Below are 15,939 nucleotides of genomic sequence, written 5' to 3'. Positions count from 1 at the left end.
TGACTGGAACTTTCGGTCAATTTTCGCACCTGTTTCTCCATGCACAATGTTGAGTTTCTTGTGTTTCCGTAGAGGTTGCACATACAAAGAAAGGTGAGAAAGCCAGCCAACTGTATGCGTTTTAGTTTGTTTTGTCGGCACACATCCGAGTGGCGTCTGCTTGCAAAGGCGATAAGCACAAAAATCCTTATATTGTTTTCTTTATTTATATATAAGAAAACAGATTTTTTTTCAGGATTGGAAGCGGTAACTGACGACGTTTTTTTTTTTTATATATTGTAGAGTGTACGATTTGGTTTAACCCAGCTTTCCCCCAATGCAAATCGGTTGAACAAAGTGAGAGAGAAAAAAATACAGATATTTAAATAAAGTACTTTTTGAGTTATTATTACATATATAGGCCTACTTTTATTTGCGTATTATTTAAAGAAAATTAGCGAAAAGGAGCCAGAAAACTGAATTTATTTAAAAATATGTACAGTAGACGAAAATATGTAACAGACTTCAAAATATGTAAAAATATGTAATGTGATTTTGGTTTATATGGCTCCTTACTTCGTAATTTGCGAACATTTCATATTTTCACCAGCGTACATACAAAGGAAAAAATATGTAAAAACATAAAAATCCGGGCCTTAGTCATGACTGCTTACATGCCGAACTTTTCCCACAAAATAATCCACTATTACTGTGATTGGTCTGCCACTGCGAGGAGCATCTTCGATATCGAAATTTCCAGAACGAAAGCAAATGTTCCAAAACAGCCTGTGGCTGTTGCTTCTGATAACGTATCTTGCTAATAAATAGTACCAATTTCTTCCAGGACAAGCGCATTTATCGAAATAAAATTGTAAAATGTATCGTAGCTTTGCTGTCTTCACGGCGCAATACCTTACGTCTGTTTATTAAAAAAAAAAAAAAAAAATCTTTACACAACTATTAGTATCAACTATCAGCTGTTAAATAACACTAGGTCCGAGCTAGGCTGCGATGTATTCCTGTGATTTGGGATACTAACGCCATCTCATGCGCAATAGGCTAACTACTTCTTAGATTTCGTGATATTTTGATGTGGTTTTCACCAATGTAATGAGCTATTCCCAAGGAAGATTAAGATATTTCAATAATTTCGACAGTTAATTAATTATTACTTATTACTTCATGCATGTTTCTTAGCAAGACCCATTTTATAGAAAGTTAGTGCCCTACCTTTAGTTTAAGTAACTAAACTATGTACTTTGGTAACGAAAAAATGAATAAAATAGTAAACTTAAAAGAAAAATAACAATTCAAAAACACACTAAAAGCAGAAAATATTTTTAAAAAAGAACCGACTCCAAAACCCACTAAAAAGCAGAAAATAAAGATATTTTTATGTTAATAAAATATGAACCAACTTAAAAAAAAACACTAAAAGGCAGAAAATAATAAAACCAGATAATAATAAAAGTAGACAATAATAACAATAAAATGCTTAAAAGCAGAAAATAATTTATTACTATTATCTACATTTTTCTTTCGAAGTTGTGCCAAGCCAAACATACTAATGTCTCATAAAATGACCATCGAAATAATTTTATGTTAGGCATTAATTTGTTCGAGTTGGTTCATTAATATATATATATATATATATATATATATATATATATATATATATATATATATATATATATAATCGACAACTGAACTGTTAAAATAATTGCCCTTCGTATCGTGTGGTTCCGGGTTTGAATACCAATGGAGCTAGTCTCTTTATACAGGACATAAACCAGGATATAGAATTAAATAAATAAGCTTTGGTTGCGGATTCAGTGAAAAATAGTTAAGTCAAAGAATGTAAAATGCAATTCATGAATCATGATATTAATCCAGTAGCAAATTGTATCATGACTTTGTAAGTTTCTTTAATGTGCCCTTGGACAAAGGCTCAAGGTTAAGTAAAGTAAAACCTAAGAAGACGACCCGCAGTGCATGTGGGCTGCTAATTTCCTCTGCAAACTCTTATATATCTCAGGAGACATCTAAAGTATATTGTGTTAATGTAACTCAATGCTTCCTGTTTGTTCTATCCCCAAAGCCTCAGAACATGATATCAAGTTTTTCCGTGTTTTTGTTGCTCTCTTTGTCACCAGGAATTAATTGAAATTCAAGAAAGCTTTTAACAGTTTATTTTCTTTTTACTATTCTGTTCGCAGTTCTGTTCTTTTTTTTTTTTTTTTTTCTAAAGTGACAACTCTCTCTTTTTTCTTATGTTCATTACGCTGTTGGTTGTAAGAACTTTGGAGAAAACTGGTTTTCCACAGTTCACCTTCTAAATTACGGTATTACGTGTTCTCTGAGTCATTACTCCTTTTAAGTTTTACAGGAGATAACAGAAGCATAGTACATACACCTGTAATATAAGAGCAACTTTTCTGTTTAATTTTTCCAACATAAATAAAACTTAACCTCACAGTAGTTTTAATTAACTACTATTGTGTTTCTGTTGTTTACTTTGTTTGAATTGTTTATTTTGTTCTATTGGTCACTATTCAGTGGCTTACAAAGAATTCCATCTAGCTCTCAAATTTATTATATATATATATATATATATATATATATATATATATATATATATATATATATATATAGTATGGCGCTAAATTCCGTGTACAAAACCAGAGGAGTAATTCCTAAGAGTAAAACAAACAAAAAAGTTCCAATAAACATAGGGCGAAAACCTCATAGTTTACGTGTTATAGGCTGCCGAAAACATGAAAAAATGAATTTTAAAGGTTCATAGCTCCAAAACTATGGGACCTACTGTAGTCGGGTCAAGACCACTTAGGAACTAGTATGTGCTCTATCCAAAAATACATGTTTTAGAATCCTAAGGTACTCACGCAACAATTTTTATCGAGGTAGTTGGAGAGTACTTTATATTATAGGCCCGTAGTCAAACTCCCTCTGTAAAAATTGTGAAAGCACCTTACCACCTTAGGATTCTGAAACACGCATTTTTGGATAGGGCACATACTAGTTCCTAAGTGAAGTCTTGACCCGACTACGGTAGGTCCCATAGTTTTGGAGCTATGAACCTTTAAAATTAATTTTTTCATGTTTTTGGCAGCCTAACACGTAAACGATGGGGGTTTCGCCCTATGTTTATTGGAACTTTTTTGTTTGTTTTACTCTCAGGAATCACTCCTTTGCTTTTGTACAACGAATTTAGCGCCATACTATATATAATGCCTGAGCGTTCTGCCTGAAGACAGGTTCTAGCTCATTTACCCTAAGCTAGATACGCAAGTTAGGTGTAGCCAATAAGCCAGTTACTAAGGGGCTAAGGGGTAGGATGATGAGTTTCTTTCTTCTGTGTATCAAAAAGAGATCCGGCGTTGGAGTAGGAGAACAGGTTGAGCATTAGAATTAGGAATACCATCAATGACAACATCAGCTTTACTTTTTTTGAGGGGGGGGGGGACAAGCGGGACGAACAGAGACTTTGTACCGAAAAGGATTCACGTCTGATGGTCAGTCGGGGAGGCAGGGTTAAGGTTCAAGACCTGCGCTCCTTGATCTTCTCTAGCGTCGGCACTGAATACCACGCAGTGAGATATGCAGAATTTTGTTATGAGAGGGAGTCCAAGCATTCATTTAAATATTCTGTTGAATTTAATGACTTACGTCTACATATTTCTAAATTCGTTTTGGCTCGTCTGAAAAAGTAAATTTCTTGACAAGATCATTTGAATATGCACCAAAGTATATATATATATATATATATATATATATATATATATATATATATATATATATATATATATATATATATATATATATATATAATTCTTATGTAACTAGTGTTTCGGATACAAAACTTGTGTGAACTAGCGTTGGCCATGAGACTCGTTAAATTTTTCGTGTCGTCTCGAAAACGAGACAAAAATGGTCATATTTCTTGTTAAATGTCGAATTTTAAAAAGTTACATCTCGTTTCGTGGGCATCAGTACTATTTGTAGGTAAATTTTGAATGTGGTGCATGTACACATATATTTTTAATAGTGATGATCACTTTTCATATGCTTATTCGAAATTGAAACATTTATAGGCATAAAAGTAGTGTTGAATTCATTGGTTTCGGAAAAAAGTTTGATTGATTTTAGCAAATCTCTATTATACAGTAAATGTACAGTGCATTCACTAAATGTCTGATTTCATATTAACGTTTAAGAGGTTTATGCAATGCAAACGATGTCTCATAAAGATCACAACTTTTGAAATACCCACCATTTGTGTTGTAGTAAGTTGACAGCACTGAATGGTACACGATTTTCACCTGTTGCGTTTGTGGTTAGTAGTCACGGAGCGCCAAATAGCGCATGATCCTCATCTGTTTTCTGTATAGGTAGAAATGGAGCGCTTCACAACAGAACACTCTGTTATAGTGTTGACCGACATAGTTAAAACAGAAGCCCAATTCGTAGCAAGTAGTTAGCAACTTTAATCTAGTATTATCAACAGCTCGAGCGGCTCGGCTCACTTCTCAGTCACCATCGAGCCGAGAAGTGAGCCGAGCCAACATCTCACCTAACTGAGCCGGCTTGAGCCCTCGACTCAGTTGGCCGAACCGAGCCGAGCCGATGGCTTACTCCAACCGAGCCGGCTCGAGCCGATGGCTCACCTGAGCTGGACCGAACCGAGCCGATGGTTCATCCGAACTGAGCTGAACCAAGCCGATGGCTCAACTGAGCCGAGCCGAACCGAACCGATGGCTCACCTGAGCCGAACCGAACCGATGGGTCACCTGAGCCGAGCCGAAGCAAGCCGATGACTCACCTTAGCCGAACCGAACCGAGCCGATGGCTCACCTGAGCTGGACCGAACCGAGCTGATCCAAGCCGATGGCTCATCTGAGCCGAGCCGAACCGAACCGATGGCTCACCTGAGCCGAGCCGAAGCAAGCCGATGACTCACCTTAGCCGAACCGAACCGAGCCGATGGCTCAGCTGAGCTGAGCCGATGGCACACGGCTTGAGCCGAGCCGGTTGACATCAGTAATGTTAACGGATTAACTCTATTACAGGGTTCCTACTGATCAGGGAAATCGGGGAAACCAGGGAAAACTCAGGGAAAATGGTGCAGGTCAGGGAAGTTCAGGAAAAAAAGACTGGAAATCAGGGAAAGTCAGGATAATTTTATAAAATATATGTTTTCTAACATTAATTGTATACCAATTTCAGCTTAGTCGACCATTATAATGGACGTTGTTCAGATTTTTATAGAAGGTAAATGGGATGTACGTATGAGCAATTGATTACTATTTGTCTCTAGAGAATACATGTTCTCATATATAAATATTCACCGTTATTTATTTCGTATTTACATGACAACGTCATCCAACACCTGTCATGAAAGTCAGGGAATTTCCTGCCAAAGATCAAGGAAAGTCAGGGAATAGATTTCTCCAGATCAGTAGGAACCGTGTATTAGTAAACCCGGCCAAGTTATTCGCTCTATTTATTTATCTATCTAACTAACTGTATGGCCTGTGGAACCCGGAGATTCAATGCCACGTTCACAAAAGCTCTCTATTGACTTCTGTCTTAGCCAAATGGGAACAATTTCTACTTTATATAGCTATTTCTGCGAGATCCACCTTAATATTGTCCTCTCATTCACGCCTAGATCTTCCTAATGGTCGTTTTCTGATTGAATTTCTAGATAAAACTTTGAAAGTGTTCCTACTTTTTCCATTCTGGTTACATGATCTGCTCATTTGAGCCTCCTAAATTTGATGATCCTACTAATGTATGGTAAACGTTTATATTATGCAGTTTCTCGTTATGAAGTTTCCACCATTACCTATTCCCGTTTCTCTTGGACCCGAATATTCGTCTCGGGATCTTGTTTTCAAATACTTTCAGTCTACGTTCTTCCCTCAGAGTAAGTGACTATGTTTAGCAACTATACAGCACAATAGGGCTCTAGCTATCTATTAAAATAATAATAATAATAATAATATTAATAATAATAATAATAATAATAATAATAATAATAATAATAATAATAATAATAATAATAATAATAATAATAATAATAATAAAGAATTCAGAAATTCGCTTTCGTTCAAGCGCTATCGTGTGGAGTAACGGTCAGTCGAAAAGACGGACATACTAACAGTAAAATCTTCCCATTCGTGATCCTAATAGCTCGGGAACTAAAGGTTTACTCAAACGGACGGACAGAGGCCTGCGGTGGCTCAGTAGTAGAGCGTTCACTTCTGGTGCACGGGGTCTTCAGTTCGATCCTAGCTCGCCCGAAGTGAACTTTATGGTGGACAACACCGTGGGCGTGGGTTTTCTTGGGGTTCTTCCGTTCCCTCCCACTTTCTTCATTCCACTATTTCACCCATTTCTCATCATCACTGTCTGCTTTAGCCTAGCTGGTATAATCGTGGGACGTAAAACTTAAAGATTTCATTTCAAACGGACTGACAGCCGTTCTACAAGGCTTCTCATACTCATGCACAGCACAGTATGAATGTCTAGAAAGGAAATAAAAACTTCACTGCAGGCATAAAGGCTAAATTTAGTATAAAGAATCAATATGTAATAATTTCCTTTAATTTGTTCTTTCTTTAGCATACACACAAATACTAAACGAATATTTGTCTAACTCATATAAAACTGTTTTATTTTATTTTCTTTCTTTCCTTCTTTCGGTAACTGTTTGTCTTTTATGGCAATACGAAGAAAAGGATCGTCATTGGGGAGGACAGGACACGCTACATTCCAAATACGACTCATTCTTTTGATTTGTTTTGCTTTGAGCTGTGGTGTGGACTCAACCTTTCGTGATGTGCGTGTCAAAAAGTAACGGCATGGAAGATGCAGAAAAGAGAATTGACTTAGATTTTTTTATATATATATACACAATAGTTTGTATCCCTTTATAACTGCAAATTCAAGTTATTAAGTAGGTCACATTTACCCAACTTTGAATTAGATTAATTCTATGCGATTAGGTTAAAGAAAATAAAAACTTTTTTTCTGAGAAACCTTGTTTATTCCTAGTAGTTCCTCTATTCCAAACTATAGTATAATACCTTGCTATTGCTGCACGCTGTTCCACGAAAAAAGCTATGGACATGATATCCACTGGTCGAATATTCGTCATTCAAATGTTTTTTAATGCTGTTTTCCGAATGTTTTTTTTTTTTTTTTTAACTTTATACGAATATTCGAAGAATCAATTGTTCAAATAAAATTTGTTGTCCATATAATTATTCACACCGTTAATCGTATAACGGATTTTATTCGAATATTCGGCAAACCATTATTCGAAATACAATTTTTATTCGAATATTCGGTAAACCATTATTCGAACAAAATTCGTTATTCAAGTAAATTATTCATAACAAACTTTATTCGGATATTGGAAGACTCCATTATTCGAATTCACTAACCGAATAATTATTCGAATAACATTTTTTGCATATTCGAAGAATCCAATATTCGAATAAAATTCATTAATCGAATAATTATTCGAATAATGATTTTGAATGTTCGAAGAATCTATTATTTCGAATATTCTATACTGAATGATTCGAATTTTAACAATATTAATGTTCGTTATGAGCTAGATGATTTAAAATTAAACCGTGGATCATTCACACTACAGCTGAGAGTTGTAACATTGATATCGACGAAGTGTCGAGACAATAGATATATCGAAATATCGGTATTTCGATATTTGAAAATACTTATTGATATATGGGAATATCTCATAGCTCTACCCAGGTTTTTTTAAAGAAAATTTTGTTCAGGATAAGTAATTTTTTTTATACCTTTTCATACCAGAAAGGGTTTCGAGTGTCCCCACTGGAAATCGAATCCGGGACCGCTCGCACCAAAGGCGATAGCTTTAGCGCCTACGCTACGCGGGACCACACTGTTTAACAAAGGACATTCTCGGCACAAGAGTGTCATGCAATCACAATTTAGTTTATCTTAGCTTCTGGACAGGGTAGAGGAATTTGTCGCCCAGATTTGTACCTGGAAGAAATATCAGGTTTATCTCTGTCTATCTTTTTGCTAGGAACCATTAATCTTATTCGTTTCCTAGAACGTGTGATTTGTAATAGAGAACATTGTGTTTGTGGGCTTCTCTGTTCTCTATTGAGGCTCTTCCCTTTCTTCTCACATTCTTATTCCACCAGTATTTCATAATCGTTGACTTTCATTAATCATCTACCTACTTTAACCATCCATAATTTCAGGGGTGGCTTGGGACGAATGACATGCATCCCATATACAAAATCCAACTGCAGAGTCACGTTTTCCCTTCATGTTACCAGTAGGCCTATATTTATACGAGTTCTATTTTCTGACCCCCATGTGTTGAAATTCCACCCTGTAGGAAATCTGAAGTCATCATTGCCATACCCTATAGACCGTAATCATTGGACGTAAAACTGTTTTCTTTTCTGTCTGCTAAGGTAGGGTTTTTCATTTTTTTTTTCTTTTCAAAAAAGGACGACTTTTATTAATCAGAATGATCTACAGACTAATGCCGTTAAAATTCGAAAAATTCGAATAATGGATTCTTAGAATATTCGAATAATTTTAACACTACCACTACAGATCCAAAATTCTTATTACTTTCTAAATAAAATTTATCAGTTAAAAAAATACTTTTAAGCTTACTGTATGTTCATACTAGGGATGGACAAAACCGATTTCTAAAAAAAACGAAATCCGAAAAACCGACATTTCGGTTTCCTCCAAAACCGGTTTTGCTTTTCTTCAAAAAACCGGTTTGGTTTTCTCCAAAACCGGTTGAGTTTTCACCGAAACTGGTTTCGGTGAAAACTTTTGGAAAACACACAAAACTATTTCTATGGAAATGGAATCGGTTTCCGGAGAACAACGAAACACTACTCTGATCAGAAATAGAGCAAATTTTGAAAAAAAAAACGGAACCGGTTTTGAAGAAAACCGAAACTGGATCCGATGAAAAACCGAACCAGTTTTGGAGAAAACCGAAACCGGGTTCGGTGACAAACCGGACCGATTTTTGGAGAAAACCGATAAACCTGTTTTTGTGCCCACCACTAGTTCATACTACCAGTAGGCTACGCTTATATTTTTAAAGTACTAATTAAAGTTCCATTAATTTTATATTGGTACTAGCAGAATAGCCGTTCTTCACACGGGAAAAATACGTTTCATTTTGGACATAAAGGGGTGAATTTGGATTTATGTCTAAACGGCAGTCGGAGTGTCACTGTTCGTCTCAGCAATCCCGAAAACTATGGATTTGGCACTATATCGGTCATTTTTGATTCTTTTTGTCTCCCTTCCCCCAAGTTGCGGGGTTGAATTTGGATTTAATAGGAATCGGAAGTGTTGCTGTTCATCTCAGCAACCCCGAAAACTATAGATCCGACACTAATATCGGTCGTTTTCAGTCATTTTTAAATATGTCCCTCTCTCCCTCCCGTAAGTTGCACCGTTAAAGTGAAACGATAAATACCATCACAGGCCCGAATCTCATCTATGTTGAAAATTTGATCGAGATCGGTCAGCAGCTTCATGAGGTATAAAGTCACAAACATAGTGACTTTAATTTATATATATATATATATATATATATATATATATATATATATATATATATATATATATTTGGTCTAGGAACTAATTCGTGCGGTTTTTAATAAAAATTGAAGCTTTATTTCAAAAACAAAGTAAATGAATACGTTAACAAAAATATTGTCCATCGCTAGCCACTACTTTCTCCCATCTTTCAGGCAATTTACGGATTCCGTGTCGAAAGAATTCCTCATCTTTTGACGCAATCTAATCAAAGATCCATTTTTCGATATTTTCTGAAGAAGTGAACCGCTGTCCAATCAAATCGTTATTCATGCAATCGATCAAGTAGTAGTCAGACGGAGCAGTGTCTGGTGAATATCGCGGGTGGAGTAACACTTTCCATCCGACATTTTCCAAATAGGTTTTGACCGGTTTTGTGACATGTGGTCGAGCGTTATCATCTTGATAAATAAGTTTATTATGCCTGTTATTCCATTCTGGTCGTTTTCAGGCCAGAGCTTGCTTCAAACGCATTAATTGTTGTCGATAGCGGTGTCCATTAATAGTTTCACCAAGTTTCAGAAGTTCATAGTACACCACACGTTTCAAATCCCACCATATATACAGCATAATCTTTGCACAATGAATATCTCGTTTCGGTTGTGAAGGACCTGGTTCACCTTGCTTCACCCATGCCTTTTTTCGTTTAGGATTCTCGTAATGAATCCACTTCTCATCACCAGTTACAATTCGATGCAAAAATCCCTTCCTTTTCTGTCTTTGAAGCAGCAATTCGCAAACGGTTTTTCTTCTTTCAACGTCTTTCTTTTCAATTCATGTGAAACCCAATAAGACATCTTTTGAATCATTCCTATGGCTTTGAGACGTTTGGAAACTGTTGTTTTCTCAACTCCAAATGCTTCTGCAAGTTCGTCCTGCGTTTGACACGAATCCTGATCAAGCAATGCTCTCAATTCTTCATCTTCAAATTCTTTTGGCTGTCCAAATTGCTTTTGGTCTTCCAAGCTGAAATCACCACCTTTAAACCGTGCAAACCACTTCTGACACGTTCGCTCAGCTAGAGCATGGTCACCAAACACTTCCACTAAAATATGATGACTTGCGGTAGCACTTTTCTTCATGTTAAAGCAATGAAGAATAACTCCCCGCAAAAACACTTTATCAGGCACAAAATGCGCCATTTTCAGTTGAAGAAAAAATGTTGTTGTTTCCGCTTCAAGCAACTGACATATACTAAACAAGATGCTCAATGACAGTAGTTTTCAACGCATGTTTGGATCAACGAAACTATGGGACAATAAGCTAGTTACGCCATCTTTTGTAAAACCGCACGAATTAATTCCTAGACCAAATATATATATATATATAATTTAAAAGAATAACTCACATATTAGTTTCTTTTAATAATTAAAGACTACTAGGAGTGTATTTATTGGGTAGATAGGCGAATAAAATTCAAAATTTCGAAATTCTCAGCTATTGTACTTGTGTGATATGAAATTCGCTTTAAATTTACTTTTTGGTCTATTTTGGACTAATGCTTAATCTAAGAGGATCACAAGAGCAGATCTCAGGGACCGCAGTTTGAGAAACATTGTGCTAAGAAATTGGCAGGATGCATGGACTGCTTGTCAAACCTATTATAGTGTGTAGTATACTCACGAAGGTCAAAATTTAAATACAAAGAAATTGACTCAGTCAAACATAAGAGGTATTCAACTGTGGAAAACCAACTTTTTATTTCTTAGTCGGAGTAATTCTTCTTCAACCTCATGCCCTGTTCTCTGCTGTTCGTATTAGTTCGTATTATCTACTAAGTCAGTTTCCGTTGTTGAAAGTTGTATTGTTCACGTATTGTAAGCTAACGGAATTCGCGACGAATACCAGACAGAAAATGGCGGATGTTGGTGTGTACGCATATTATCTATTGTCCGTTTCAAAGATAATGGAGATTCTTTTCCTTTCCTTGTACTTCATTCTTATATTCTGAATTGCTCATGGACTATCCCATTGTACTAAAGAGTATCTTGTACTGCGTATACGATTTCAGAATATTCTTTTTTTTCTGTAGCAATCAGTTGTAACAGGAGTCATGAGTTCGATTCTGATGGATTACTTTTTGAAGATAAGAGTCCAAATATGAATACAGGGTTCGGTAAAAAGGTCTTCCATATTTAGAGCGGGCGCTGCGAGAGTTGTGGTGGGGTTTCGGCGGTGGAGGGGGTATCGATCGATAGCGATATACATGCCATTTTCAGTAGTCGCAATGGTGTGGCGCGTTGAGTATGGTGTGTTTGTTGTAGAGGAGTATATTCATAATGGTGGTTCTGTGATTACTACTCAGTGGGCATTTCGTATGCGGTTCGGACTCGGTTGACATTATTCTGTTTCGGATAGAAAAAAAAATATTCAAGTTTGGGTATCAAAATTTAGAGCATCAGGTTCTGCACTGACAATAAAAAAGTCGCCTGACCGACCTTGGACCGTAACAATGCCGGAAAGTGTGGCACGTGTGAAAGCGTCCATCCAGCAATCTCCAAAGCGTTCAGCACTTAAACACATCGGCCAGGCGATTTTTTTTTTCTCAGTGCAGAACCTATTGCTGTAAAGTTTGATACCCAAACTTGAATTTTTTTTTTTCTATCTGGAACAGAATCATGTGAGCCAAGTCGGAACCGAATGCGAAATGCCCGCTGAGTAGTAATTACAGAACCATCATTACGAATATACTCCTCGACAACAAACACACGATGTCTACAGCGTCAAACCACTTGTGACTGCTGAAAATGGCATGTATACCACTATCGATCGATAGCTCCTCAGTCGCCATATCCCTACCTGTACTCACACAGCGCCCTCTCCAAATACAGGAAGATTTTTTGACGGACCCTGTAGTAGTTTCTGCTCTGTCTTAAACGAGCGGACGAGTTACTTACCGGCATAGCGCTCTTCTGTAGTAAGAGGGTGCGAGTTTGTACTAAACAACATCGTTGTCATGGGTTTTCTCGCGGTTTTTTCCACATTCTCATTCCCCCAAGTATTTCGCGTTCATTCACTTTCATTAATCACCCGTTTCCTTTAGCCTATAGGGCTTATACAAGGGCCATTCAACTAGATATTTAATTTATTCCCCTCCCCCCGTCTTTAAGCAGTAGATTTTGTTTCTTATTGCCTGAATACTGAAAATAGACATTAAAACTAGCGCTAGAGCTCCCTCGTGACTAAACAATTAGCATACGATCCGGGTTCGATTCCCGATGAGAGCTCATGGTTCAGACCCGACGGTAAGTTGTAAGTCCACGTCCCGTATACAGTCTCGCTGCTGAAAGAGACGTCAAACTAAAAGTGAAATCAAATCAAAGTCAAATCAAAACTAGCGCTGTTAAAATCTGACTTATAGAGTCTTCAAATATTCGTTATTTGAATAATTATTAAAATTCGAGTAAAAAATAAGAATTTCACTCTAACGAACTCTCACTTCCTGACTGAATAAGATTTGAACTCGCGACACTCGCAACAAAAACCATGGAGCGTCATTTAGAATTTGAACCTAACTAACTAACTAACTAACTCTATGGCCTATGGAACCCGGAGGTTCAGTGCCGCGTTCACAAAAGCTCTCCACTGACTTCTATCCTTAGCTAATTGCATCCAGTTTCTACTTTGTATTCCTATCTCTGCGAGATCCATCTTAATATTATCCTCCCATCTGCGCCTAGGTCTTCCTAATGGTCGTTTTCCTATGGGTCTACCAGTCAAGACTTTGAAAGCGTTTCTACTTTCTTCCATTCTAGCTACATGACCTGCCCACCTAAGCCTCCTAGACTTGACGACCCTAACAATGTTGGGTAAACCGTATAAACTATGTAGTTCCTCGTTATGGAGCTTCCGCCATTCCCCATTCTCGTTCCTCTTGGGTCCGAATATTCTTCTCAGGATCCTGTTCTCAAATACTTTCAGTCTATGTTCTTCCCTCAGAGTAAGCGACCATGTTTCGCAACCATACAGAACAACAGGCATGATTATCGTTTTATATATTTTAAGCTTCAAATTCCTCGACAGAATTCGCGACGACAAGAGATTTTGAACCGAGTAGTAACACGAATTCCCTGCTTTTAGTCGACATAGAATTTGAACCTAAAAATAAATAATCTTAAATCGTAAAATTGTTTCAATGACTGTATTTACATTTTAATTTCCCTTTGTTTTTTCTGGCATATTTTGCAGTTAAAATTTGTTTATTTCTAATAGTAGTATAATTTTGTATTAATCATAGTAAAATTTCTAAATTTTCTTTTTTTCCAGACGAACGGGAAGATGTACAAAAGAAGACCTTCACCAAATGGATTAATTCTCAGTTAGCAAAGGTAAGATTACCCATACGATAGCCTTGAATATATACAGTTTGCACTATGAGACATAAGTAGATGATATCTAAGTTTATTTTCTCTACTGACTCAAGTAATACATGTTCAGAAATTCAAAAGTTTGTAAAAAAAAAAAAAAAAAAAGTATCTAGCTCTTAGTTTAGGTTGACTCATCCTAATACGTGTTTAGTCATTTGCAGGTGCTAGAAGAGTACATTTTTTTGTTTAATTATTGAAGAAAATAAGAAAAGTTCACAGAATATGATTACATACAAAAGATACAAGATTATTTCAAATATTCTTTCCCGAATAGAAATACCCGTAGTTCACTTTAAATGCCACCTAGGCACCATAAAATCTTTCATTTATGTAAGAAGGAAGAAACTGAAATATACCTAGATATTTGATTTGATAATGGTGAGCGTATGTATGGTACAGTTTTTCGGCCACCATTCCTCAAGAAAATGACCGATCATAATTATACTGCATTGAAACTTGTAAACAATGACGTACGCTCGTTCGATTGATCATTATCATCTCACTGTAATGTCATTTATGTCAAGACTACTATCAACGTACAAAATTTGGACATTTTATCTCAAATAGTCAGGAGAATGGGGTCAGTTTTGTGGCTACTATTCCTCAAAGACATCGATCACGATCATCACGCTTTAAAACTTTTACCCAGCCATGAAAAAAATCTTTATTTAAGTTTTCTTTATTCAATTTGTGTGTGTGTGTGTTTTTAAGTTTGCAATTCCTTCCGGAAATTTGTCTGGTGGTGGTACCCATGAAATCTTGGGGAGCCCTCCCACTATTAACGTTAGAACATTCTACCTTCTTCAAACTGGATATATTAATGCTAATAATGCGATAGTATCCATTCTTCAAGAACATGATTATCATAACCATCTTAAAACAACAACTACTACTATTACTAATATTACTACTACTATTATTACTATTACTACTATTACTACTACTACTACTACTACTACTACTACTACTACTACTACTACTACTACTACTACTACTACTACTAATAATAATAATAATAATAATAATAATAATAATAATAATGGTGTGATGGTAGAAGAAAAAGGAGTTTCTGTAAGAACGGGGGAATACTGCACTCACTCACTGTCTTACAAAGGAAAGTCCCAGAAGTTGTCGCTCAAATCTGATTGCCACATAGCACATCTGATAGAGCATCATGAGAAATGAACATGAGCAACATCTAAGGTGCTATGGACTAGAATGATAGGACCTACAGGGCTTCAACGTTTGAATATCCAAAAAAAATGATATCATGGAATTATGTACGTTTAAAGTATACCTAAATATCTTGAAAACCGTTAAAGCAATCAAAACAAAAGGTGTACAATATGACAACAAAATGCCGTATCGAAAATCACAGTGTTGCCATAGGTGAAGCAATGTTGCCAACTCAGTTTAAAAGTTTTTTTTCGTTTGAAATAGGAATATACACAAATGTGAACAGATTTAAAATGCACTATTATCACTAAACATAACAATGAAATGTAGTGGTATAGTGTTGCACACTGCTGGAGCTATGTGTGCTGAAAATATACAATGGATAAGTCTGATATGTAACAACAAATGGTAATAAGGGAATCCAGGTCACATATTATAAATTTAATTCAAATGCAGAATAACACCGATAGTATAACATAGCAAAATGTCAGCAGTGTCACAAAAGATTGATACATTTAAAAAACAAATTGAGTGGTGCAATTTTTACGTCTTGTGTCAGCATCGAAGTTATATAGCACGAGATCTACAGCATAAAGTGGGATCCGAACCACTATGAAAGACGGAAGATGACAATGAAATGCAAGGTGAAACGAGAGGAGGTAGTATATTTCACATACATTTCATTATATTTCCAATGTGAATATGGTAATATTACATCGTACAGTAACAGAATCATATGATGTGTAGGAGAGAAAGT

General features: G+C 36.1%; 1 protein-coding gene across 8 annotated transcripts in view; it reads left to right on the top strand.

Annotated features, from left to right (window-relative positions):
• Dys (Dystrophin) overlaps nt 1-15,939 on the top strand; it is a 1,830,839-nt gene that overhangs the window by 419,357 nt on the left and 1,395,543 nt on the right. For all 8 annotated transcript variants that reach the window (XM_081729421.1, XM_081729456.1, XM_081729463.1 and 5 more), the window contains exon 2: nt 13,906-13,967. In XM_081729421.1, coding sequence (XP_081585547.1) covers nt 13,906-13,967 — 62 coding nt within the window. The remainder of the gene's footprint in view (nt 1-13,905; nt 13,968-15,939) is intronic.

This window comes from Thermobia domestica, chromosome 1, assembly GCF_964235325.1.
Source record: "Thermobia domestica chromosome 1, izTheDome1.hap1.1, whole genome shotgun sequence".
NCBI lineage: Eukaryota > Metazoa > Arthropoda > Insecta > Zygentoma > Lepismatidae > Thermobia > Thermobia domestica.
The sequence above is the reverse complement of the archived record's forward strand: the minus strand, read 5'-3'. Positions and strand labels throughout refer to the sequence as shown.